This window comes from Grammomys surdaster, unplaced genomic scaffold (assembly GCF_004785775.1).
Source record: "Grammomys surdaster isolate TR1022 unplaced genomic scaffold, NIH_TR_1.0 126187, whole genome shotgun sequence".
Classification (NCBI taxonomy): Eukaryota; Metazoa; Chordata; class Mammalia; order Rodentia; family Muridae; genus Grammomys; species Grammomys surdaster.
Window position 1 is genome coordinate 2,690,722 of NW_021620993.1, and position 27,614 is coordinate 2,718,335.

Sequence of the window (27,614 nt, forward strand, 5' to 3'; positions counted from 1 at the left end):
GGGGGGGGGGCGTGAAGAGGGAGAGAGAGTGCCTATGTGAGTGTAAAGCTTTTATTGAGCCCTGTGAGTTAAGCATAGTTATTATCCATGTTCACTTCTGAGGAAGTGGAGGCCCTAAGAGGGAACTTGCTGAGCCTCTCGGGGCTCCCAGGAAAATAAATTTCCACGGTGTGCGTTCAGCAGGACCTGAGCACAGCTATCTTGACTCATAACCCAGTGACTGCCCAGATGACTCCAGTGGGGTTTGCCCACAGAGCTTCCCAGCACATTCTAAACAGACAAAGCCACTAGAATTCTGAGTGGAGATCCGCAGTGGGCCTCCAGCACCAAGAACGTGCTTGTTCATGTTAGGTGAAGGCAAACCAGAAACACTCCAGTTTAGATGAACTCACTTTTGACCAATACATATGCACCCTTTTCTGACCCCAATCCTGGGCAATGGTCCTGTCATAAATTGCACTCCACAATCCTACAACTGTTGGCCTTTCTTTGGTCTCATGGGACCCCAGTGCTAGCCATCTAGCATGACTGTGTTCAGACAATTCCGGAACACTAGTGAGCTGGCTCCAGTTTCTGTGCTTATTATAGTCATGGTCTCTTTCTTCACTCACATCTTTACCTTAGCTTCCATTCTCCTGCACTCTGTAACCCCTTGGAATTCACACAGGATGCCCGTGGGGGCCAGGGCACAGCCACGCCTCCTGAGTGTTTTCTATTAGGTGACATTTCCTCACACCTTTACCTCCTAGAATTTAGTAAAGCCAACACCTACAGCACAGGAAGTAAGATCTCCACTCCTAAAGGTCATAACCCATGCTAACAACACACAGCGGACATCCTAAATATGTGATCCCAGACCATCACAGCAACTTGCTAGGAAGGTGGCACCTCCCTGTCATGTTGCAGCTGGGGTGGAAAAGGAGTCATTCAGTGTCACAAAGGATTGCACGAGAATAGCCTGGTGCCAGACAGACTTCTCTCGATTCACTGTAACACCCCCTCTCTATCTCTTAATTCTCAGGTATAATGGATCTCAGACAGTTCAAGCTAAAGACCTTATTCCCTGTCTTCTGTAGGTCCCAGGTCCAGTCCCAAGAAGTACCACCCAAACCTGAGAGCTCTTCCCACAGAAAAGAGCAGCTTTCAGACTGATCGTGCCTCCTGGTGAAAGGAATGTCTCTCAGGAAACACTCCACCCTGGCTGCATCATGAACTTCAAGGAGAGACCACAGCTGACTTGAAATCTCTGAGTGAGAGAGGCTGGGTCACACATGAATCACAAAGGCCTTCTTCTGTGCACCTAAGCTACAGCAGGCAGCAATAATTAGCACCAGAAACATTGACAGTGGCACTTGGGTATCAATTTGACTTTGTCAGAGCCAAGAGTGGGGTGGTCCAGGAGCAGGACAGGGCCGTGAGAGTTCAATTGCATTGAAAGACTGGAATTCTGGGTCTGACGCCTGCTACATAACTTGCAAAGCATCTCTTCTGCTCCAAGCGCTCCATCACTTTAAGTATCAATAAAACTGACTTTGAAGATGTCATTTAGAAACTGAATATGACAACATGTGTGAAACCTTGGAAGATGATCAGCACACAGTAGGGAGATATATATAATTTATTCAAGTGAAGATGATATCCACATTAGACATCCAGCGAAAAGAATGTGTATGCCTCTACTGATGTGGCTTCTTGTGGCTGTGAGAATTCCTGAAAGAAACAGTTTGAAGGAACAAAGATTGCCCCTGCTCACAATTTCTGAGGTCTCATTCCATGGTCATCTTGAGACAGACTAGGCTGATGGCATGACAAGCTTCAAATTGGCAGTTCAGGAGACTAGGCCTAAATCTCTATTTCTAAGAACTGGGCAATTCCAGGGAAGTCCAGGCCCTACCACCTCACCTGAGGCAAGGACAATGGGTCATCAGCAGTTTCCAGACTTCCTCAGCAACAGTTTCCAGCCCCCCCCCTCCACCCCAGCAATGGTTCTGGATTGTCTCTAGACATAGATCCAACAGATTAAGATAAAGGTCACCTAACCCTCCCGGAATTCCCCTAATGTGCTTTAAATTGGGCCTGCGAGCTCACTGGGGCACCTGCATCATGTTACACCCCAGCATGCTAGACTTCTGCAGAATAAAACACCCTTTGTTTTGCATACTTTTGGAGCCTGAGGAGAAGGCTCTGTGAGATTCTTCTGTGAATCACGGATCCTTACAATCTGGCTCCGCTGCTCACAGCTGGAGCATCCCCTGTGGCGCACAGGAAGCATACAGAAAGGAACAGGAAGAGAGCAGGAAAAGATACCTTTAGGAGGCACATCAGCCCCTGACCTGTTTCCTTCAACCAGGCCCTGCCTCCTACAGTTTCTGCCACCTCCCTAGATAGTACCACCAGCTAGACAGGGACAAGTGTTCCACACTCGAGCCTGTGAGGGACAGCTCATCAGAGCGCCACACCCTGTTACAAACCTTTATACAGGAACATGTCTACTGATGTTCATGACAGGTGCTCATGGGGAAGTGGAGGCACAGACGGATCAAGAGCATCTATCACATCTATGAAGTGTCTTGACTGGTTCCAGAAGGCGCCATCTTTACCAATGTGCCCTTCTACCCCTCCAAAATGCTACAGTGCTGAAGCATGCTATGTTGAAGACACCGTTCATTAGTTCATTATCACTGTGGGAGCTCAATGACTGGAAAGGCCCAGCTGCCTGGAAGTAAATTCCCAATCTCTCAGTGCTGGAACTCCTGGTGGTTTTGTTTGTTACGCTACTTGTTTGCATTTCCCAGATAAACATATTCGATTTTGTAAACAGAACACATGCTGTTTAAAGTATGCTTATTTCTGTCTATGATACCAGGAGTGGTTAGACACTGCATAGAAGGCCATGGTCTCCAGGCAATGTTCAGAAATCTTCTAGCTGGCTTAAAGCACTGTTGACAGTATGCTTCATTCCTCCCAAGACCAGTGCCATCACAGTACAGCCCATACCCAATCCTGATCTGAGTCCCATTACGTTGCCAAGGATTGACCCTGATTTTCTAATCCTCCTGCCTCTACTTCCCAACTGCTAGTTACCCAAGTGCTAGGTAACATGAGTTACCATGCCATTTATTCTATGGTAGAGGGGAGAATCAAACCCAGGGCCCTTGCAGACTCAGAAATCACTCTAATGATTGAGTTACACTCCCAGGCTTGCCCTTAGGATCCTAAAGTGAATTTGATAGAGACCTCTGGCTCCATTTCTTGACCCTGGTAGGGGAGGGAGTGGTTCTCTGTACAGCCCTCCCATCAACCAGGAGGCCCTGGGGCTCCAAGAACTCCCAGACCCCACTGCAAAGGAAAGTCAGAGTCTATGTGTTAGCCAATGTTCCTTGGCAGCATCAGTCTAATTACACAGCCCTGCAAGGCCATGACCTCCTCATCCATCATCCTTCAGGACTATTCATGACTTGGTTTGACACAAGTTCCCCAGGGACACTAAGTGAACTGCTGGTACCCAGGTTCCAGCTGAGCCTAAATCTCATGGAACTCACTTCAGCTCCCTTGTCTTCTGCTGCGTTGGAGGAGCTGGGTCCAAGCTCCAGCTCCCAGGCAGAGAGAGAGAATCCCACATTGCATCACAAAAGAGCTTCATGAATGTGAGCCTGGAGCATCTGGAGATTTGGTTACCCACATGGAGCATGCTCAGTGGACAAAGAAGTCAGGGAACACATTGACACAGGAGGGACCTGGAAGCTAAGTCAGATAGGATACCTTGACCTTGGAGAGGAAAAGAGTGTCTCAAAGAGGGTTGCCCTCCATCATGTGGAGGGGAGGAACTGTGGCAAGTCTATGCAGTTGAAGTATATTCAGCCTTTAAAAGGAAGGAAATCATGACATGCTATTGTATACACGCACTTTCATGGCGTTGTACTATATCTAAAAGAGCTAGACACAAGGGGACAAATCCCAAAGGCTCGCTCGTGTGAGGGACCTAGTCATTGTCATTTTATTTAAGATACAACACAGTCTGGTGATTACTAGGGAGGGTGGACGGTTCATGTTTCTAGGGACAGAGCTTCAGTTTAAGAAGGTGGAAATATTTTGGAGAGAGACAGAGGTCATAGTCCCACAGCAAGTGACCACACTCATATTCAGTGAAGTAAGTGTTGTCTTTCGTAGATCTACCTCAAAAAAGACATGTCAGTCAGTAATAATGAGACCTTAGACAGTTTCAAATAAACCATGAGAAAGATTACCGATGTAATTTGTAAAATAGAACACTGAACAGATTGGATGTTTGACAAACTTAAAGAGTTATCACTTATTGGAGGATGGAGCGGTGTTTGAAATGTTTATGAACTGAATGATGAACATTGAGCCCCACCTCCCAATAATGTGGATAAAAAGGAGGGAAGGGGCGGGGCACTGACAAAGGAGCCAGCCGTCAAGCTGGTCTTTGTTGACGCTGAATGACAAACATGTTGGAACCTCTTATTTTTCTGTCTGCTTTTGTAAATATTTGACATTTTTTTGTCCTAATATGTTTTCCAAAATGAGGCTAAACTTCCTTCCTTCCTCCCATCCATCCTTCCTGTGACAGAGGAGCTTACTGTGTGGCCTCAAACTTGGAGACATCTCCCTGCCTCCACTCACAAAGCGCTGAGGTGCACAGCCGTGCCTAGCTAGGAAGCCAGTTTTCAGCCAGGCTCGCATCAGCCACCCTCATCTGTCCTCCCTGCAGCCTCTAGCACTCAGAACTTGGATCTCTTGTCATCCCAGGCTACGCCCTTTCTTCACTCACAGGGCAGGAAGAAGGATAACCTGGAGTCCGGATGCTCCCTGCCTTCGAATGTCCTCTCCTCTAACGACAACCTCACTTCCTTGCATTCTCTCCACTGTCTTGATTCAGGAGGATTCCATAGAGGCCTCTCTCTGCTGAGCCGTGTGTGTGTGTGTGTGTGTGTGTGTGTGTGTGTGTGTGTGTGTGTATCTGTGTGTCTCTGTCTATGTGTGTGTGAATGTGTGTGTGGTCTGTATTTGTATGTCTGTGGGTGTGTGGGTGTGTCTGTGGGTGTGTGTCTGTGTGTGTGTTTGTGTCTGTGTGTCTGTGTATGACACCGCCCATGCTCCATGACACACTGACCATACATTTCAACCATGGCATGGACATGGCACATAGGGACTATGAGGTCCTAAGAGTATGACCTTCTGCCCCAGGGGAAACTGCCACACAGAGCCCAGAGCAGCACATGTACTTTATCCTAACCTCTTCTGCCAGGGTGTCCTGTGTGGCTGAGTCCTGCCCACCTCTCTATCACCACACTCTGTAGAGTTTCATGTGCCTGGATTATAAAAAAACCACACTATCAGAGTCACATAGTGGCAACGACACGGTAGCTCTTCCATGCTTGGAGGGCCTCTTGGGGCAAGGGGTGTCTCACTTCTAGTCATGCTGGAAGTCAGACACCCCATCCCACAGGCCAGAACACTGAGACCCTGAAGGGATGCGAGGGTCAGAGCCAGACATGGGGTGGGAGGTAGGTATGCTTAGCTCCTAAGCCACCTGCCTCTTGGCTTAGGCAGGGAAAGTGTGTGAGGCTGACACAGAGTTAAGAATGCTGCAGGCAGGGCAGCATTCTGGAGGTGATATCATAAAGCATGTCACCAGGCCAGATGATGGAGGATAATGTCACCATGGAGGTGTTGTGCCAGGAAGAATTCAGGCCTCCAAGGACTGCCATTGAAAGCTACATCTGGCCCGCTCAGATTAGAGTGAGTACGAGTCTTTGTCCTCGGGGCACACACTCCACCTGTGTTTTGTAGGTTCATTTGCCCAGCTCCATGCTTCCTGTGATTTTATACCAGGCTTCCTGCCTCCTAAATAAACAAGAACTGAACACAGTGCTACATGGACCTGACACTCCAAGTCCCCACCTTGCCTACTGTCAAACTGTCAACCTTCATGGCTCAGCAAAGGCCACCCATGCTCTCCAAAACTTTATCAAACCTCCCCAGGGGCCATCTTACCTCTTCCCAGCATCCTCTGTGGTCTTTTCCTCCTAACTGTGAGCCCAGCAGGTGGAAGCAAGACAGCCATTACTGAAACTGAGAAGCAAACACTTGCTTCTTATGTGAAAACTGACAGAAGAAATGGAGTCACTTCTGTCACGATCATAAAAGAACAACTGTAACAAAGCCAGAGGTGCTGTTTTTGCCACATACACACACTTAGCACCAAGAGCTACTGCAGAACCTACCGGAGGTGCAGCCATGAGCAGAGGCCATCACAGCTCCGTAGGTTCACACCTGCCCATTTCGTACAGCACAGGCTAGGTATGGGTCCCTATGATGGCACTCTTGTATCTGCTTACTGTGCTCCCCTCAATTTGCCTTTACAGACTTCTGACCTCAGCCTCCTTGGGTGTACATGAACCCACACAGCGCTCAGTCAACCCCAGAGAAATCATCACCTTTGGAAAGAGTCTGATTGCCATTTAACGTTGACATCTAGCCTCCCTCTTCTGATGTACCCCTAAGCAGGGCTTGTCTGTGACAAGACAACACACTGGCAACAGTGTGTCCCATATCTGGGTGACAGTGTAGGGCTATAGCACCCCATGCCCTCTCTGGGTTTGGGAACAGCTCACCCTGGGGAGGTAGGGAAGGGATTCTGCTCCTATGGCTGCCCCACTTTGACATCTCCCTTTCCTGGCAGAACCCCCAGGAAGATGTAGCACAGTGCACACTTTGGTCAGGAGTCTACTGCATCACGGGCAGCTTCCTACTCCATAGTCCTACTCTGCATCCCATCTGCTGATGCCCTGGGTCATAGGCTACATGTCTGCCTGGAACACCCAGGACAGGAGTTGGCAGGAGACCAAGGACACCCAGTTCTAGTCCTCCTTGTCCTTCCAGATTCACGGGAAGATGAATAAGGCCACAGGGAAGAGAGACCACATTCAACACAGGCAAAGCCAGGCCTCCCCAAGGGCCTGTCTCATGGCTAGGGGGAGGGGCACACTTACTTTACTGGCTTTGGCTAGGCTCCAGGGGAAGTTCTCCACGTGGGTTGCTGACAACTGTCTGATAAATTATTTTCTGCTGCAGCTGCAGAGCTAGTCTGTTTGCTGGTCTCTCCAGAGGCCTAGGCAGAGGAGTGGCTGTCCCCAGCTCCTGCAAGCCAAGCTCCTGCCTGGCCTTCAATACCCTTGGTGCAAGCCCTGGCCTGATCCCCTTGCATTTGACAATATATAGCTTAAGGAGGGTGTGTTGGGTCCCCTTGTGCCTTCCAAGGGGCTGAGTTCTGCAGGCCTGGGAGAAGACCAGAGTCTGGCAGCATCTGGCAGCATTCATTGTAACACTGCTTGGAAGTCAGAACATGAAGCAGCCCTTATTGGAGACCCTCAGTGTACCCTAAGAGGGAATGTTTACTGCAGTTTCTGGTTTACAAGTGTTTTGTATTTAGCATGCTATCACCATGGTGAGCATCAGGGATCACTCTGGAGAGACCCATCTGGGTTGCCTCTTACCAAAGATCAGATTATGAGCTCACACTGGAGGGAGCTGAGGTGACAGGATCATGCCTCATGTCTTAGCCTTGCGGGACCACTTTGGAGACCAGAGGTGGCACCACTCCCAAAGGATGAACTGTCCCTTGTACATCCTCTCTCCATCACATTCTTGATATCCCAACTCATGATGTTAAGAATGCAGTTCCAAGACAAAGAGACAGGAGAGCAGAAGAGAGGCCATCAAGCCAGCATCCTCATCCAGCTCCATATGTCTTTTCCAGTACTACAGCAGCAGACAACGGTCACCTAGCAACCACGACAGCCAGATGACTGAATGAGATGTGGGCCCACTTAGCAGCCTCTCTAGGATATAACCTGTACTTGGTTCCTTGTCCCACAACAAGTGGTCACAGCTCTGTGAGCGTTCCTTGCATTTCAGTGGCTCCCATTTCTCCTGGAAACCAAACCAGCCGGCTACTAGGTCCATGCTGTGGTTGGTCTCATGAGATATGAATAACAGGGATGAAAGGAAAGGTCAAATGGAAAGTCTCTGTCGGTTCTCAAACTGAAAATGAAAGCACAGAAGACCAAGCCCATTGTCCCTGCCCTCCCTTACAGGAGAGAACAGAGTAGGGCAAGGACCTCTCACTTCCCCTTCAAGAGGGGAAGAGACATCTGAGGTAGAGCCTGGATCAGGGCCTGGAACATGAGGTCCAAGGACTTCAGGGTGGCCTGCTGCCATGTTTCACCCTGTGCAGGATGACTGTGCAGCTCTCCTTCCTAGCCATGCACACAGAAAACCTGCTTATCACTGTCTTTGTACCTAACAAAGCTGGTCTGCAAGGCACACCAGCACCTTTCCCCGCTCACACCACAACCACAAGTCTTTTTTTAAAGCCAAAGACAAAAGCACTTCCCACTCACCGAGGGCTGAGAGCAAGCCCGATTTCTTAAAGTGCTCTCCGAAGACTCTGCTTCAAATATTTATGGAGGCCGTGAAGTGGCCCCAGAGAGTGAGTGGTCCTGTCAACTTCACGCCTGCTGCAGTGATTTATTGGCTTGGGAATTGCTTCAGACACTGTCTGAGTGTGTGGTGGAAAGCCGGCATCCTCCAGGATTGCAAGAGGCTGCTGGCTAGGAAGAGAGGGTGAGATATTCTGCCTCCACCCCTAGACATGATGGAGAAAGCTCTGTTTCCCCGCTGCACTATCCAGAATCCAGGCTGAGCCGGAAGATGGGGACATCTGGAGAAGAGAAAGCAGAAGTCTCTGTGTCCCTTGATTACAGTTCTCAGATCACACCTCTTACCCATGGGAGGTACAACAATGACAACTAATGCTTACCCAGCACTTTCTGTGCTGCCATCAACTGTCTTACCACATGCTCACTTCCTCCTATGACAGTGCTAAGAGGCCATTGTCACCAAGTCACAGTCAAGGAAGTGGGGATGGGGACCAGTTGGGTTGTCACACCTGCCATTGAGCAAGTGCTGACCTACAGGCATTGGGCTGGTGGCAGAGCGGAAGCACAGGCTTTTTTCTCAATGACAGGAAAACACACCCTTCACACAGAAAGGCAGTGTCTCCTGCATGGTAATCTCATGCCACTGTCCCCATGGCCCCTCAAATATGCACCACATTCCCTGTCCTGGATCCTCTCTATAGTTCTGAAGACCCCAGACATCTCATGTAAATGTAAGTGGCCATAAAGCTGCTGATTCCACATTACTCAGATCACGTGACTTCATCCCTTACCCTGTCTACAAGCCCATCATCAGCCACTCCTGAGCATAAGACGATCCATATCAGAATCTCACCTCTGAAAACATGTTCCCTTCCAGAACTCACAGGAAGGACCAGCTACAACAGCACAGCAGCAGGAAGCTCATCTGTCCCTCCAGCCTCCCCCAGATGTGGCTATGTGTCTGCCTTCCATCCTGACTAGAAGACTAGAGCCAACCCTCCATCCACCAGGGAAGGGGTTAGGAAGCAGCCACAGTGCTGCACTGACCGTGCCCTCAGACTGAGAGTTTCTGGGTGAACCATCAGCCTCCTTGACCTCCTTCCTTTCTTTATAGGTAAAGCAGGTATGATGTTGCTATGAGGTCCCTGTGGGGATGGATACTCACTGTAGGACTCCTCCTTCTTTCACAGTCTCTGTCTGCCTTCCTCCCTGAGCTCCAGCCATGCTTACTCCTGTGAACACCCACACCATTTGCAATTGCTCACCCTGCTTCTCATCTGGGGAGAACAGTGTTGCCTGTGATACCTCCAGGTGACGTGTCAGAAAAGGCACGTCGGAGGTAGTTTTCCCAGGAGACGGTGAAAAATGGGATGGGAAAGTGTTCTTATTTCTAGACATGGAACCCACACAGGTAACTGTGTCATCAGCAGTCAGAAAGCTGATGAAGGCCCTGCTGAGTATGGCCAGCCCTTGTGAGCACTTCTCCTGCACTAGAAACAAATACTTCATAGACGTGGGAGGGGTCATCAAATCGACCCACAACCATGACATGCAATATATCATCTCCAAGATAAAATATCAACGTATCATGCTTAAGATAAAACTATAAATAAATGTGGAGGCCTATGAAAGCCTCAGGAGTCCACAAGTCTTGCGCTGAGACCCAGCGAGGGAGAGCCACTTACTCTGTTCTTTCATTGTGAGATCTGCAAACACAGCGTGGCGTGGCCACCCCGCCGGCTTTCATTCTCATGACAGCATCGGCCAGTGCCACTCCCATTTTATACAGAAGGAGACTAACACACAAACAGATGAAGGGCTTTGCCCAGCATCACACTGACCTAACAAGGACGTGGCTGGAGGTTGAGCTCAGACCAGCCAGGCCCCAGATTTAATAAGTTAAATAGTTTTTCTGGAGCCAGTGTAGTGTATCTGGTGATAACTGGTTCAGGTACTTCATAGCAGAAACAACTAGACACATCTAGATAAAATATAAGTACAATATATATATCAGCTATGATCTGCAAAGGACCACAGCTGAGAGGCTTTGTCTGACTGACCCTGACAGCAGGGGGCAGGGTCCCTGTGCAGTCTGATGGGGTGTCAGCGTCCTACCCCTCACTAGCAGTCTGTGGAAGGTCCAGGTGCTGTGAGGGTGAGATGCTAGACAGGAATCTCATAGCCTGTGGGGCATCAGGAACCATGGGAAAAGACTTGGGGGACCCTGTAGGTTTGGGGCCCAGAAGTGAGTCTGAATCGGATGTCAGGCAGAGCTGCTCTGGCTGTGCCATCTTTTGAGTCAGTCCTCAAAGAGGAAGGTACTGGCCGTGTCAGCCTATCAGAGCAAGGGAAGTCCTCCTGGGGCAGGGATCACCAACAGAGCCTCAATCCAGGGCCAGGGTCTCCACCTATGAGGGCAAGCTCTCAAGAAAAATAACACACAGCAAGAGGCTTCAGCAGAAACAAAGACTGAAATGCAGATAACAGACTCTGAGTTATGTTTTACTTTTTAACCTGGTGGGCTTTATTTGTGCTGTCATGTGTGCATGTGTGCATGCTTGTGCATGTACACGCCTCTCTCTCTCTCTCTCTCTCTCTCTCTCTCTCTCTCTCTCTCTGTGTGTGTGTGTGTGTGTGTGTGTGTGTGTGTGTGTGTGTGTGTGTACCTAAGTGTGTACATCTGAGAGTGTATTTCTCTTCCAGTCAAAATCATATTTCAGAAGTGAAGCTAAGGCACTTACCTTTGGGGAACCTGGTGGAGCAGTCTGCAATGCCCACTCGGCCCCTGGAAGGGACAAGGACTCCACACCCCACAGGTTTTGAAGGACACTGTCTGTTTCAGAATTAAACAGATACTCTTGAGCTGGAAGAGAGAATCCTCAGTCAGGCATCAGGCCAGGCATCCTTCTTTAAAATTGAAAGGTCCCTAAACTTTATCATATTGTTTCCAGTCTCTTGCTAGCCACAGATGCTCCCACACTGCCATCCCTGTGACAGAGGCTCTTTTGGTGCCTTTGAATTCTCTGAGTAACACACAAAATAATGGCACCACCATGGTCTTGCTGCACCCCAGGTTACTGCCCATCTCCCTAATCTCCTGCTAGCTACCATGCACTCCAGGGTAGGGTTACCTCTTGGGTTCCCTCTGTTGGCCCCCACATCTTGTATGCATCCCCTGCAGGAGGTGACAGACAGCCTCCAGAAACAGCACAAACAGCCCCATTAACCATAAGCATTTTCTCCTTTCACAAGTGAAAAGGCTGAGCCCAGGGAGTGGCAGAGTGGGACCAGCTAGAATCCACAGCTCTCCAGCTGTAGAATCAGGTACCGGTTCCGGCTAGAGGGACAGCAGTGAAGGAACAGAGGCCACCCCCACCTGCCAAGAAGAACCTTTCTTCTCATGTGTTGACACCCTGCTATGTGTCGCGCCCTGTACAGGTCAGTCACAGTATCTTCCTTTTGAACAGTCTTCGGCTCAGAGAGGTTGATTAGCTCCTCTGCCATCACAGGGCTGGCAAGAGCAGACTCGAGCATAGGAGCCATGGAGAAACCACATCTGGAGAGTGGTCAGTTCTTCTATGAGTGCAACCTCAGCAAGCTCTCAGAGTCAGCCCCATCCCTATAACCCAGTCCCATACCGCTAGTAAGCAGTCCTTTTTAAGGCCCTCAGACAGGAGACGCTGGTCTCCCAGCACCTTAATTCCCCTATTACAATAAAGATAACAGAGCAACCACAAAACCACTCATGTGCCTCTGCCTGAGTAACCACAGTAAATATTTACTTTACCCCTTAACCTCCTTCGCTGATCACACATGGATACGCATGCGTGATACAGCTCACAGTATGAGTACTCCGTGTCCTTTGAATTTAACATCACGACACTGCCCTACAGCATGGCATTCTCCACCACCTTAGTGGCTGTGTTACATACCACAGAGTGCATGGGTTACCTCACAACACTGAAGGCACGGGGTGAACACATCTGTCCACCGAGCTTATTCCTAATATTGTATGGGGATTGCTTATGTGAGATGAGTGTCATGGTTGGGAAATGCATGTAATGGTTCATAACGAACAAAGCTGAGGAATTTGAGGCTCTTCTTGTTTTGTTTTGTTTTGTTTTGTTTTGTTTTGTTTTGTTTTGTTTTGTTTCCAAGTATGTTCTGATGCTACAAAGGTGGTAAGACAGGGCCAAGCAGCAGAAGGAAAGGGAGAAACAGGAAGTCCCTTTCATGGTACAAGTTTGACATTGGGCGGTTTGCACCCATCCCACCCGGCCCTGGCTTTTGCTGAACACACAGAAATGTTTCTGGCAGGTGTACTGACCTCCTCCACTGGCTGAAGTCTCCTTGGAGCTCACATCCAGGTGACAGAATGTCTGGAAGAAAAAGAACAGCTCAGTGGATAGACTGCGGAGAGAAGGGTGTGAAGGTCTGCAGAGGACCAGAGTAAGGCTGGCCACCCTGTGCAGCTGAGCCCAGCCTGCTAGGGAAGGTGACGTGATGGTGCATCTGCCACATTCCCTCCTCAGCTACCATCCAGGTGACCCAGACCAGGTCTGCTCAAGGATACCACACACCGGGGACAATTACATTTCCTTGGCCAGACTCAACTTCCATGCAGAGACAGCAACACGCATCTTTTCAGAAATGCATTAAGAGAAGTTTTAAAGGAAGTTGGGGCATCCAGTGCTGCCAGAAGCCACTGGTTCATCACTCATTAGGAGACCTTGAGCCTGAGTCCACCCCATTTACTACTGCAATGATCGGTCACATCTGTAGGCAGCAGGGCACCCTAAGGAATTCTCACTCCACCCAGCAGCCTGTGAAGAAGAAGCCAACTACTAGATCTTCAAGGCATGTTGGAGTCTCTATTCTGTGTCCTTTGGGCATTCTGTGGGGCAGGGTCCTGTGTGCAGTGACCCTGGGGCAGCTCTTCTCCCCCATCTTTATCCTGATGCTCCAGGCACCAGCATGACCCATCATCACGCCTGAAAGCTCTACTCTCTTTTCCTCACTGGAAAACCTCTGAGTGAACTCCAAGACCAAATTCAAGTGAGCCAGTGACCCTGTATCATCTTTCCAGACTCCCAACACAGTTCAGCCACCTGTCTGCTACTTGCCCTGACCAGGATCTATGTGACAACTGGACACTGTGATGGAGACTCCAGGATGGACTGACAGAGGTGCTGAACAGTAACCGAAGGCTAGCTGTCCTCTGGTCACAAGCCACTCCACGGCACCTTTCAGCGCCTCATGCTTCAGGTGTGATGATACCTGCTCTCCTGCTGTTCTGTGGGTAGATGTTCTTGTCCTAATTTCATTGTGGTTGCTGTGACAGAAACCTTGAGAAAAAGCAATGGGGTGGGAGTGGCGGTGTTTCAGTTTACAATCCCAAGTTACAGTCCATCAGTTTGGGAAATCAGAGCAGGAACTCAACCTAGAACTGACCTTAATACTTGCATGTAATTAAAATGGTATAAAAGCAAAAAAGGAGGAGGGGCGATGGGATGGGGATCCTAGGGAGGGAGAAATGGGGAGAGGGGGTGACATCTGAAATGTAAATAAATAAAATACCCAATAAAAATTAAAAACTGAAAAAAACCCAAGCCCCAGCCAAAAAAAAAAAAAACAAAAAACAAAACAACAACAACAAAAAAAAAACCAGCAAGAACTCAAGAAGCTAGCAACATGTGAGCAACAAGAATAAATACATCCTTGCTTACTTGTCCTCAACAAGCCTTCTCCTCTCTTCTAGACAGCTGCCTGTGCATTCCCACCATCACCATCCCAGGGGTCCCGCTGGGAGACAACACATGGACAGCAGTCTGGGGAGGCTGCATCCGAGGGATGAAGTGATGGCAGTGTACCAGCAGTGCAGGTGCTCTGGGTGGGTCCCCACAGCCATGTCCCAGTGAGAAGGGCTGACAAATGATGGGATTCATCCCTCTCTCAAATTCCAGCCAGAAAAGACAATGGCAGTGAGACTCCACCCCACCCATCGAAATGATGGAAAGGAGGAGAGTGAGTGACAGGCCACATCCTCTGCTGGAAAGGGAGGATGCCAAACCTTCTCTACCCCTTTTCCAAGCCCTTGGCTGATCCATTATTAGGATTCTCCATCAGGAAGGGGATGTGGGAAGATGGAATGGATTCATCTGTAGAGTGGAGGGCAGGACTGTATTACCAGATACTAAACACAGATGACCTGTCTGGGTGGGAGCACCATGTCCCATTGCTGCAGTCTCTGTTTCCAAGGGCTATTGGGAACCTCAGTGTATGGATTCTCCAGGGATGCTTCCAGAAGGCTTCTGTCAAAAGCACACCATCTTCCTACTTGTCAGCCTGATTCCATGTGCAGCCTACCCCAAGCCCATCAGCAACTCCTCAGCCACCAGGCAGCCCTCTCGGCTGTCAGCCAAAGCCCAAAGGCTTCCATCAGGGCTCCCATCTGTGTTCCCTGAAGCAAAGCTAGTGTCCATAAAACCAAGTGCTCTGGACCAGCTTCCAGTCCCCAACTGCCAGCAGGAAGAGCTGCCACCACTAGCACTGAAGAGCTCAGTGTCCCTCTCCAACAGGGTCCTCATGGCTCAGAACACAGTGCTGGAGGAACAGAGGGCTACACAGCACATAGCTAGCCTCTCAGACCCCATGCTTAAGGAACCTGACTCTCTGGTTCTGCACCAACACTCCACACCCCAGCCCTAGAAGCTACCGAAGCCAGTGCAGACACCATGAACTCCAGTCCAGCCACACCTCCTCTGTGCCTGCTCTCAGGTAAGCCTTACCTATCCGCCCCTGCAGTGGTCATTGCTGGTGGCTGTGTGCAGACTCCCAGCATCAGCCTCAAGTGCCCCTCCCACCACTTAGGCAAAGTCACTCAGCATGTAAAGGACCAAATTAGAAAGCTCCATAGAGGTGTAGGTCTTTGGGGAAGACCCTCTCGGAGGCTCGCTTCTGTCATCTGATTGGGGGAGAACTGTGCCATTCATGTGGGATAATGGACACTCTGCTAGTTTGCAGCAAGCACTTGGAACATCACCTGTACATAGTCAGCAGAGCATGTAAGTGTCCCCTCATAGGTCAAAGGACTGGAGGATGGTGGAGTGGAGATGTGACCCTGGACCCCTTGGTCTCAGTCTCTGGCCTATAGGATACAGGTTATCCCATACTGGCTTCTCAGTATGTCTACTGAGCAGAATGTGCTGTTCCTGTTGTACAGGTAAGAGAACAAGTCAGCAGACTCAGAGCCATGCTGTACCTCAGCCTGGTCTCAGCCCTGCAAGGATCATTGTCTTTTACGACGTTGGTTGGCTCACTGTGTGTTTTGGTCTACTTGGCTCCCCAGATCTACGGCTGAGGGTGGCAGGAACCCTGTCACCACCTCTGGACAGGATATGGCACAGCAGGCTGCTGCAGTCTCCGGACCACACAGCACAGGGATATCCAGTCAGATTAGACTCAGCGTCACTTTGTGTGCTCGATGGTTTTGTCAACTTGACACAAACCTACACACACCTGCAAGGAAGGAATCTCAGGTGAGGAGCTACCTCCATCAGACTAGCCTGTGGCCACATCTGTGAGGAACTGTCTTGAGTGTGGGTGTGGGAGGGTCCAGCCCACTGTGGGCAGTGCCATCCCTGGGCAGATCCTGAGCTGTCTAAGAAGGCAAGCTGAACACGAGTCAGAGAGCAACTCAGTAATCAGCATCCCATTCCATGATCTCTGCTTCAGTTTCCGCTTCCAGGCTGCAGCCCCAAGTTCCTGCCTTGATTTCCCTGATGATGGTCTGTGATCTGTGAACCAAAGAAATTCTTTTTTTCCCCAAGTTGCTTTTGGCCATAGCATTTATCACAGCAACAGAAACCAAACTAGGACACCTTCAAAGCTGGTGGTAATTTCGAGCCAAGCCAGAGAGTACAGAGAGGCTGACAATTGGGGACAGTTACATCTGCTGTATGGCCTCCCCAAGATCTATGCCCCAGGCCATGAGGAGGCATCTCAGGCTCAGAGAATCTCCTTACAGATGGAAACATCCAGTGTGGAACACATTAACATCCACCCCCATCCCACACCCCCACAATTATTAGGCACCAACTGTGTCCCAGAGATTGTCTTAATCACTTTAACTAGAGTTCACTCCCCTCTGTCCCTCATTCCCTCTCTCTCTCCCTCTCCCCCTCTCTCCCATAATCCCTTCTACAACCCATAGAAACAGAAGAACACTAGACATGGTGTCTCGTACTCTGGATTTGAGCTCTGGCCCTACACCAAGTCTCTACACCTTTGACAGCCCTATGGCCTCCAGTTTTCACCTCCTCAGCTGCATGGCAATTTGTATCATAGACAGCTACAGGCTTCGAGGGGCTGAGAAGATCAACCCCTGTACAACCAGAACCAACCCCAAGGCCATATTCTTAGAAAAACATCCACCCCACACCATCAGCAGACTCAGAGGCAGATCTGTCTCAAACCCAGGAATAGTTGTGAGCACATATGGCTGACACCACGGGGTCCCCCCAGGCCAAGCACATCCCTGGGAGCCCTCTATCTAGATCAGGAAAATAGGCATCCAGGACCGCCCTCCTCCACCACCAGGACTTCTGAACACTTCACCCTCAGTATCTTCTTTTGTTAACCTTCAACAAAGAAGATTCTCACACATTGAGTTCGTTATCTCTATGTGGGTGTGGTTCTGGGCATAGCAACCAGAATCTCACCTGTGACAGTCGAGCACTCTCCCCACCTAGCTACACATCCAGTTGATTCATGATCTTGTGCTTCAAGAGGTGTTTTCCCTAGAGAAATTCTGTGTCAGACTAGGGAGGCAGACAGCTGAGGAGAGGCTCTGGTCTCACAGAGAGGTAGCAACAAATGCCCTCAACAACACGAGAGGAATCCCCTGTGCATGTTCTATTATGTGTGCCAGGTACCGTGGAGGCAGAAGGGTGTGAGTGGAATTGTGGTTATTGGGATTTAGACCAGTAACTGTGGATAGGCACTTGGAATCTTGAAGGCTGGACAGAAGGCAGTCAGTGGACCAAGCATGCTGGCAGAAGGGGCTGTGTGTACAGAGCTCATGAAGTATGGGTGACAAGAATGTCTGGTGACACAGCATGATGGTGCTTTCATGACACATGGGTGTCTGCTCCCCCTGCACAGGGTCATAAGTGCTTCAGAGACAAAGGATCCTCAGCCCTCTTCACAGCCCCCAGAATATAGGTACCACCTAGAGAAGGAACCAGTGTGAGGGATGGATGGTAACCAAGACAGCACAGGGAGGCAGCTGACCTGGGCTGGGTCCACCCAAGGGTCCCTAAAAGCAGAGACAGGGTTGTCTATGGCAACTTACCTCTGGTGCTCCTGGGGTCAGGAAGGTGGCGCTATATTCAGCCAGTGCCACATCCTCAAGCATGTTCTGTGCCAGCATGGAGAGCAGGTGGTTCTTGGGCTCGTGTCTTGGCAGCTCCTGGAGCAGGTGCTCAATCAGGCGGTTCCTCTCCTGGCACTTGTGGACCAGGGAAGCCAGCTTGGCCTGGACAGTGGGACTCATGTTAAAGGCTGAACTGGGACCAATGCAGTGCCCCCATTCCCAACATGATTTCCTCATCCACAACCAGGACCTCAGGGCTACATGCTACCCTCCTGATGACACTCTGTGAGAGGAACCACCCAGCAGAGTCCTCTCTGCCTTTTCATTTGGCTTCACCTTGCTACAGTGCAAAGCTCTGGAATCCTCCTTTAGATGAGAGGGATTTGTTAAAGCATGAACTTAGTGGGAGAGCACGCTCATGGTCCTGACTTTATGGGGGTCCTTGTACTGTTCTGTCTATGGTGTCTCAGATGGCATCCTAGAGTCTCAATGGGAATTCCTAAAGTTTTCCATTTTACCAATACCAGTGTTTCTCATCCTGTGGGTCGAGACCCCTTTGAGGGTCAGATAATCCTTCCACAGGGGTCACCTAAGACCATTAGAAAGCACAGATGTTTACATTACAATTCGCAACAGCAGCAAAATTATAGTTATGAAGTAGCAACAAAGTAAGTTAATGGTTGGGGGTCACCACAACATGAGGAAGTGTATTAAAGGGTCACCGCATTAGGAAGGCTGAGAACTACTAACTAACACAAAAGTGAGTCTCTGACAGATGAGGAACTGTGGAAGATGAAGTGGTTCATATTTCTAATATGACAGCTGAGGAAACTGAGCTCCCAAGAGAAGGCAGGAAACAGGGTTCTGGGTGTCATGGTGTTTAGCTGATGCTTAATCAAGGCTCCTCCTGGGCCACCTACACAGAAACCAGGACCATGGGTGGATCTCCACCTCTTCCCAAATGCAGGCCCAGATTATCCTGCTAGCAAAGAGCGTGTGCAACAAGGGGCATTCCTCAGTGTGTCTCAAATATACATATAAAAGGATAAATGGGGGTGGGGATGGGGGCACCTTCCTAAGGAAGCACTGGAGTGAATGTAGCATGGGAAAGTGTGGGAGACAGAAAGAGATGGAGGGAGAAGAGGAAGCAGGGAAGGAGAAAGAGAGAAGAAAAGGGCAGAGAAAGGATGAGAAGAGGAAAATGTGGAGGAAGACCATGGCCAATAAGTGGCTGCCTCCAAGCCCAGCTCCGAGGACAAAGTGGGACACAGCATGTGGGGTCAGAACACATGCCATATAGAATGATCTCACACATGTGAGGAGGCAGGTGAAGGAGATACATGGAACATTGTTCATGTGGGGACCTGGTGACATCTGTACCTGGCACTCAGGTATTTTCAGGAAATACAAAATGGTGACTTGGTGGTATGTTACCTTCAGAGGACTGGAAGCCAGGCGCACTTCACGCTGCTGTTCACAAAGCTCCTCAAGCTGAAAGGAGAAACACACTTGTGACTAAGCAGTGTGGGATAGGTCAGAGGAGGGAGCCAGTGCTGGCCTGCAGTCACCTTTCCCTGTGTGGAGACAGAGTGCTGAGGATCAGGAGCCACACAGACACAGCCTACTGTTACACTTGGTCCCCGAGCCAGACATAATCCTGAGGGTCATCATAAGGCCTCACTGATACAGGACACCTAGACCCAGCCATGTGCTCAATAAACACTAGTTATTGTTACCACTTGGGGCTGATTAGCAATGTGGACTCTGTTCCTGGTGGGAGGCTGGTCACAGCCCTCAGCTCTGGGCTGGCCTCTGGTACCCAACACTCACCATGCAGCTGGAGTGCCCTCCTTATGTGGCCTCAGTCCCTGCTGAGAGGGACCGAGTGTGGGGCTCCAGCACAACAAAGAGATGGGAGAGATGGGCTGGGGAACAGGCACCAGGTACTCCTGAGATCACCTCAGATTTTCCACGTCAGCCCAGCATCCACCTCACTACTGTTCAGCCAGATTCTGTCTGAATTCCTGCCCCATAAGATGTATAAAATGGGAATTTTACGACAATTCTCTCACACTCTCTTATCTGTTGCAATCTAAATAAACCCTTCGTCCTTGCCCCTGACCAGTTCTTACCCATCATTCTTTTTCCTCCATATCACACACTCACACGAATAGGATATGTGTGCACAGGCACATGAAAATCTGCTACATGGAGAGTGTCGCATCCTGTTTGGTAATTGAATAGAAAACCCTGGCGATGTTTTCAAGCAAACCAACTGGCCTGATCCCTTTAAAATCTCACACGCTCTCTCCTCATGCAGCGGCGGTGTGATTTGTTTAAGCAGGTCTCTGTTGACGGGGATACATAATACTGGTTTGTTTCTTTGCTTTTACAAACACTATTTCTGTGCACCTGTTTGGTGTAACTTTCCAGGACTGGTCAAAACGAGAGTTCAGCTTCAAACTGATGAACTTGTGTTCAAATGGGACTCAGTGTATGCAGGCTTTGATGCAACCTCTCCCTGACTCAGTTTGGGAAAGACCTTAACCCTAGAAAATGAGTACAGGACACTTGCAGTTAAAAAGTGATTTCATTCAATACATAAGTTTAATCAGTCACTGTAGGGGACATCTGTAACACAGCCCCTCTTCCCAGACTTGGAATCACTGTGGGAGAGGGGACAGGAAGAGTGTAAGAACCAGAGGTGGTGGGACTTCAAGCAAACAGTGCTTTAGGAACACAACAGCCCAGCTGCACATACGTGCTTGTGACAGCACAAAGAAGACCTGTGCAAGCTCAAGTCAGACTGAATCCGAGCACGGAGAAGGGAAGCGGCCATGGAGTCCCACCACTAGCCAAGAAGCTACTGACAACTGATAGCTGCTGGCAGAGGGAGAGCCAGTTTTCTTTAAGAGTGTAGGCCCCGGTAATTGAGCACACTGTAGTGGGAGGCCACACATCTCAGAGTACATGGTCAGCATAAACTATACTTAATGGATTTAAGTTAAAGAGAGGGGGGATAGGGGAAGGAGGAGGGGGAGAGAGAGACTTGGATGGGTAAGGAAGCGAATCTGTGAGAATTGGCAGAGGGCAGAATATGAATCAAAACATATTGTATAAGATTATCAAAGACAAGTGATTATTTAAGTGGATGAGAAAATAGTAAAAAAAAAAAAGTAACCTGAGGATCAGGAGAAAGTATTTTTAAGCCATGCATCTAACCATTCCTTAGACAGGACACGCTGAGGTGCTTTGGGGTTTCTGCATAAAAGATTATGAACATGTTTCATGTTTAATTAAAATCAATCACAGGTATGTGCCATCCCTAAGGGTCAATGCAGAAAGAGAAACAAAGTAGGGCTCCCCTGTGCATTTCCTCAGGCTTCCTCCAATGGGAACATTTTACAAAGCTGCAGGGTCAGGAGAGACCGAAGTCAGCACAACTGAGGCTGGAATTTCTGCCATTTTATGTGAGTTTGAAAATCTGTGTGAGTTTAGACCCATGCTGGTCCAAATGTCCTCCACAGCCAAGGTCCCGAGCCTGTCTGTCTTGAGTCTCTCACTGAACTTTTATAATCATGCCCACACATGTCCCCTGCAGCGGAAGGGCTGAATGCTCCTCTTGAAAGTATCTGAAGATGCCTGTGCTGGCTGGTCTTATGTCAGCTTAACACAAGCTGGAGTCATCTGAAAGGTGGGAACCTCCATTGTGAAAATGCCTCCAAAAGATCCAACTGAAAGGCAGTTTCTTGATTAGCGATTGGTGGGGAAAGACCCAAATCTGTTGTGGGTGATGCCATCCCTTGGCTGGTGGCTCTGGGTTCTATAAGAAAGCAGACTGAGCAAGCCACAGGGAACAAGCCAGAAAGCAACAGCCTCCATGGCTTCTGTAGCGCCTGCCTCCAGGTTCCTGCCCTGTGTGAGTTCTTGGCCTAACTCCCTTCAATGATGAACAGCGATGTGGAAGTATAAGCTGAATAAGCCCTTTCCTCTCCAACTTGCTTTTTGGTCATGGTGTTTCATCACAGCAACAGAAACCCTAGGATGGTGCCTGATGCTTTAAAAACCCATATATACATATTGTTTTGATGGAGGGCAGCTGGCTGCAAAGGGTCCAGACTCCGTGCCTATCTTCCTCACACCGCTCTAGGCTCTAAATCTCTAACCAACACCATCAAGGTGTTGGCTCTCGCTCCTTGAGGTCTGGAAACATTTGGAGGGCAAGGAAGGGTTGGCATAGCCTACCTTGCTTTTGAGCTTATCCTGAAGGTCCAGTGCCTCATCCCGAGCTGCCTGCAACTCCCTCAGTGCCCAGCCCTGGTCCCTGAGCTGGCACTGTAGGGTCCGCACCTGGTGATGGAGCCGCTGTACACATAGTTTGGTGTCTTCCTCAGAGGCAGCATCGTTGGAGATTTGGAGCTGAGAAAAAGAAGTGTAGGCGAAGTTCTCAGGTGATAAAGCACCATAGCTAACAACCAGTACATGTTCTATTGTCTGTCTGTCCATCCATCCATCATCTATTTATCCTGTTTCTTTTTTCTCACAGTAGAAAGAAGAAAGAAAGGGGAATGAGAGAGAGATGGAGGAAGGGATAGAAACTAGGAGGGAGAGATAAAGATAGATAGATAGATAGATAGATAGATAGATAGATAGATAGATAGATAGAATATGAATAAAAATCTCAAATTCTATGCTCCCCTGTTATTACTACCATCCATTTCCCACATGGTGCCTCTATGTGTACATATGAATGTGTGAGTCACAATTGATATCTTGAGAGGAGAGGGGAAGGTAGATGGAACAACATCCCAGAATATTAGTCTCAAAAATATGCAAAATAGGATCTATCAACCAGGGTCCTGTTTGATCACTGTCAGTAACTATTGCACTGAAACACAGAAAAACAAATGAACTTTCACACGCAACACAAACTGTCAGATGCTCACGCCATCAAAGCTTCATGACATTATATAAGGCAGACAATTCCAAATTTCCCATGAGCACTGGCTTAATCCAGTACCAAATCGCCACATATTCTCTGACAGAACACCACGGTAGTAGGTTTCATTATGGATGCCAGGAGAGTCAGGGAAGAAGGAACTTGCCCAGCCCTGAGGGAAGTGGGATCAATAATAGTGACAGTATTGCCCCCAGTGGTCCTGTGTGGCTGAGTCCTCACCATTTTACTAATTCACATATACACACATATGCACACATACCTGTGTCTTTTCTTTATACATTTTTAAAGATTAAAAGTGTTCATTTATATGCATGTCAGTGTGAATGTGGGCCATGAGTTTAGTGCTCAAGGAGGCCAGAAGATGGTGACAGATCCCCTGGAGCTGGAGTTTCAGATGGCTCTGGGCTGCCTAACATGGACGTTAGGAAAACGGAACCTGGGTCCTCTGAAAGAACAGCATGTGCTCTTACCCCTGGGCCACCTCTCCAGCTCCTCTATAAAATCTGATAAAAGTTATATAACTTTTTCTTTCTCCTGCCATGTGAAGTTTCCCACTCTTAGTATCAGAGTGATATCTGTAGTTGTGCTGAACTTGACTGTGCTAATTCTGTCAGGGGGTAGACCTTGTCCGTGATGGGAACACACCTGTGGCTTCTCGAGGTCACAGCGGGAGGATTTCTAAACCCACTGAGCAAGGAGTGAGCCATCCTGATCCTAATGCTAAGGTTCACATGGGAAGAAGTGGTATGGCTCACAGGGATCGTCTCCTCCATGAAGGAAGGGGGAGCTTAGAACACCCTTATCCCTTGCTTTATTTAAAACAACCCATTCCTTCCATGTCTTCCACCATCCCACACTCCAGTGGGAGAAGGTGGAGAGGTTCCCAAGCTCTTCTGAGTGAGGGAGAGAAGAGTGGAACAGGAGAGGGCAGTGACTGACCGGACATCTTCCTATGAACAAGGACCACAATAACAGAAGGTGATATTTTTCTTAATTAATAGAAATTCACACTGCGTAGGCCTGAGACTCACAGGCTGGGGCCTGTCAGGAACAGATGGGTGCTCCGGATGGTTCCATAAAATTTAGCTCCAGACTCCAAAACAACGTGGCCTTTGAGAAGTTTGGTGGCTTGCTGCTGTGTCCTGTCTCTGGTGGCTTGGACAAGGGCTCTGCCCTCTGGACTCTAAGAGAGTGCCCACAGCATGATCTGGTAGTAGGTGGGGAAGTCTGCCTGTGCCTGAGTCTATGCAGCTGACTGCATGCTGTGCTTAGGCTTAGGGACAGCAGGGACACCCCATAGGAGCTCTGATTGACTGAGAGAGTGACAGACACAGGTCATTCAACCCAGTGGACAGAAAGGAGGTCTAAAAGCAATGGAAGCTCCTAGGCTCTGAGCAGAGGCTCTGGCCCCATCCATGCTGTGGTAGCAGACATTGTGGTCCACACTGTGACGGTGTCATCTGTAGCCTTTATCTATTCTGGTGATACAAATCCCCAGCACAAGTACAGCAATGACTGCAGAGTTGTGAAGAGCTGTGCCCAATCCTCCACCCCTCTGCCCTGAGCCCAGTCCGCAGGGCTGCCCTGTCGTGCAGTGCTCGCGCCTAGGGATCGCAGGCTGACGGGACTGCCGCAGGGCAGGATACCGCGGCTGGTGTCAGCCCCAAGCCGGGCCAGCAGGGGTGGGCAAGCGGCCTCCGGGGGTCGGGGGCGTGGAAGGAGCCAGATGAGCCGGCCCAGGGCCTTCAGCAGCCGACGGGGCGGGGCTCGCTCCACAGCGGCCTCTGGTCGCCCGAAAACCGGAGCGGGACCTCCGTCCCAGCCCCCAAAAGCGAGAAAGTATTGTCAGCTCTTTTAATTCTCTCCTTCCGGGAGTCGCTCGTGAGAGACCATGGAAGAAAAGTGTCTCAGCTCTTTTAGTTCAGCTCGCTCTTCCCGCTGAGGGGAGAGGAGAGTGTTGTTCTCTGAAGTGCGCGACTGGCGACTGGCGAGGGATCTCGAAAACACTCCGACAGCAGGAGACCTTGCACCACACAGCAGTAGTCGTCTAATTTGAGCTCTGGAATTATATATATACAGTTTCGGGGAAAGAACAGGTAGCCCCTATTGGTTTGGCTTGGGTGTTTGAGGATGCCTTATTTGCATGGAGGTGCTATCCTACGTGATAAGGGTCATGGGTCTCTTTGTGGGAAGCGGAAGCTAAGAGGGCCATCAGCGTGGGAAATCTGAAGCAACCTTCCGTCCTGTGACCCTTTTCAGGCCGAGGTTTCCGGGGCTTCGAAGATTTCTACCAAGCTTTCTGGCTTTCTCATAGCCCACTGCCCCACATTGCCCTGAGCTTGAAAGTCAGCAGCGGTTCCCACAGGAAAGCTGAAATGAACAGAGAGGCCAATGGAGGATGCAGAGAACTCAGTCTCCGGTTTCTGCAGTTCAGGGTGCAGCTGGTCGGGTGTAGACAGCAGTTCCTGCAGCTGTGGAGACTCTCAGCTGTATCCTTAGTGTAAGAACTGGGGATTCAGGTCCAGTATGTCAAGGAGCTATGAGAGGGCCATAGGCCTAAGAGTGACTCTGTGATAGAAAGAAGGACCTTTCTTTACCCTCTGTCTCTGATCATCATTCCTAAATCCTGTTAATTCCACATTTCCCAACTGTGTGTCACTTCTTGGCTGTGATCCCCAAATGCCCTCTGTAGCCCTCAAACCCAGCCCCCCCCCCACCTCCCCCCACCTCACACATGTACACACCTTCCATCTTACACCACGGCCTGTCTGCTGTGGTGGACACACAAGCTTAGTTTTATTTTTCGACAAGCCTGACTCTTCACTGAATCAGAGCCCAAACAGCTGTCTTACAATGCCCTGAAACTCCCTACTCTCTCTTCACCCCCTAGGATTGCCAGTTCTTGCCTGGTTAGGTCAGAATAGCTGTTACTGAGAAACTATGAAATCCAGAGAGGTGATGGGAGGGTTGTATGGTGTGGCCAATGAAGATGCAAAGCCAGTGCAGGGATCCATAGGCTTCTCTCTGAAGCCCTTTGCAGACCATGGTTCAGGAAATTAGTTCCTCTTCTGAGAACAGGGCTGCATGAAAGAATGGAGAGGTGAAGTTCAGCTGGATGTGGGGAACAGGGGAGAGAGAGCTGCAAAGAAGAAACCCAACTGCTGCCCTAGAAATGTCCTCTTGGGTCCTCTGCTGGGAGGTGAACCACCAGGACCTCGGGGTCACACAGCACTGAGATGTGGCAGTGTTTGGGCTGAACCAGGCCAAAGCCATCTTGCTGAACACTCCAGGAACTCAGCCTACATGACAGAAGGGTGGATGTCCTAGGAGCAAGTGCCACACTGTGAGAGGCATAGCACACTCTAAGACCAAAAGAGACTTGCATGGGAATACCATGATGACCAACAATCACCCCATGAGGGACCAGAGCCAGATGCACACAGCACCACCTGGAAGAAGAGGTGACCAGGGACATCTACCACACATCATACACAGGTCCAACCCCCAGAAGCTCTTTGAATGATTGATATGTGAAGAAACAGAGAAATGTGACAATCTTCCAAGCCATCAGATGAGTAGAAGCAGGCAAAGGGACGATCCAGACACTAGAGTGTAGATGAAACCCTACAAAATGTCAGTGACTTATGTATTTCCACATTCGAAAGATAAACGGAATGTATGAAAAGGTGGACAATTTCAGCATTTGATCAGCATCACCTCTTTGTAAATAATATGACGGGTTTTCTAGGTCCTCAACGTACAATGGATGGAATCAGGAGCTCGCTGGGTGAGTTAGCAAGAGGTGGGTCACAACAGAACACAGAGTTAGCAAATTAAAAGAAAAATCAGTAGAAAACTCCCAAACAGAAGCACAGACCTGCAAACCTAAGATAATTTTTTTTTTCAAAAGATAAAAGAGTCAGCTAAAAAGTCTGGAATCCCAGAAGGTGGAAGAAAAATAAGAATAAATTCTTCACAAAAGAAAACCACTGGAGTGGAGAGAAGGTTTCGAGATCCAGATGCTTGCTGCATGGCTGGGGACTCGAGCTCCATCCCCGGCACACAGCTAAGTAGCACACATTTGTAATCCCAACACTGGAGAGGCTGAGACAGGCAGATCCTGTGGCTCCATGGCTAGTCACTCTAGCCTAACTGGCAAGCCTCAGATCCCAGGAAAACCCTGTCTGGAAAAAAATACACATTATAGCTTCAAGAGAATGACACTGGAGGCTGACCTCTGGTCTCCAAACACCTGTACTCACACATGCACATGCATTGCATTGCATATACACACACACACACACACACACACACACGGTAGACATACATACATATGTACTTCTGAACATGCAAATGAATTTTAAAGGAAATAATAACCAAGGATCATTCAAATCTGAAGAAAGACATAAATATACAAGTTCAAAGAGTTTGGGAAAGTATATAAAAAGTACAAACAGAACCATCAAGCCACCAAAAATCAGAGATAAAAAGGAAATCTTCAAAGCAGTCAGACATAGTGACAACGTTTATTCTGGGGGGTGGGGGGATGGTGATGACAACCAGTGTCTGAGCAGAGACAGTGGGAGGCAGAAGACAGCAGAAGGCAGCCTCTTCTGAGTACCCAGTGAGGGGAGGCTGTGGACCCGCAGTGCTGAATCTAAGAGAAAGATCTTCAAGGCTCGAGAGAACAACCTCTCCTTACATAAAGACAAACACAAGAAAGTCAGTCTCCACCTAATCCTTAACTATGAGAAATATCAGCAGCAAAACGGTCCTCTAAATTCTTGTGGAAGAATAGACACAACAAAAACATACG

General features: G+C 49.2%; 1 protein-coding gene across 1 annotated transcript in view; it reads right to left on the bottom strand.

The window, feature by feature from the left end:
* The window catches only part of CUNH4orf50 (chromosome unknown C4orf50 homolog), a 92,571-nt gene that overhangs the window by 42,588 nt on the left and 22,369 nt on the right, over nt 1-27,614 (bottom strand). The window contains exons 7-10 of the mRNA XM_028758292.1: nt 22,084-22,257; nt 19,273-19,329; nt 17,818-18,000; nt 12,793-12,844 (exon numbers count right to left, since the gene is read on the bottom strand). Of these exons, the coding sequence (XP_028614125.1) occupies nt 12,793-12,844; nt 17,818-18,000; nt 19,273-19,329; nt 22,084-22,257 (466 nt within the window). The remainder of the gene's footprint in view (nt 1-12,792; nt 12,845-17,817; nt 18,001-19,272; nt 19,330-22,083; nt 22,258-27,614) is intronic.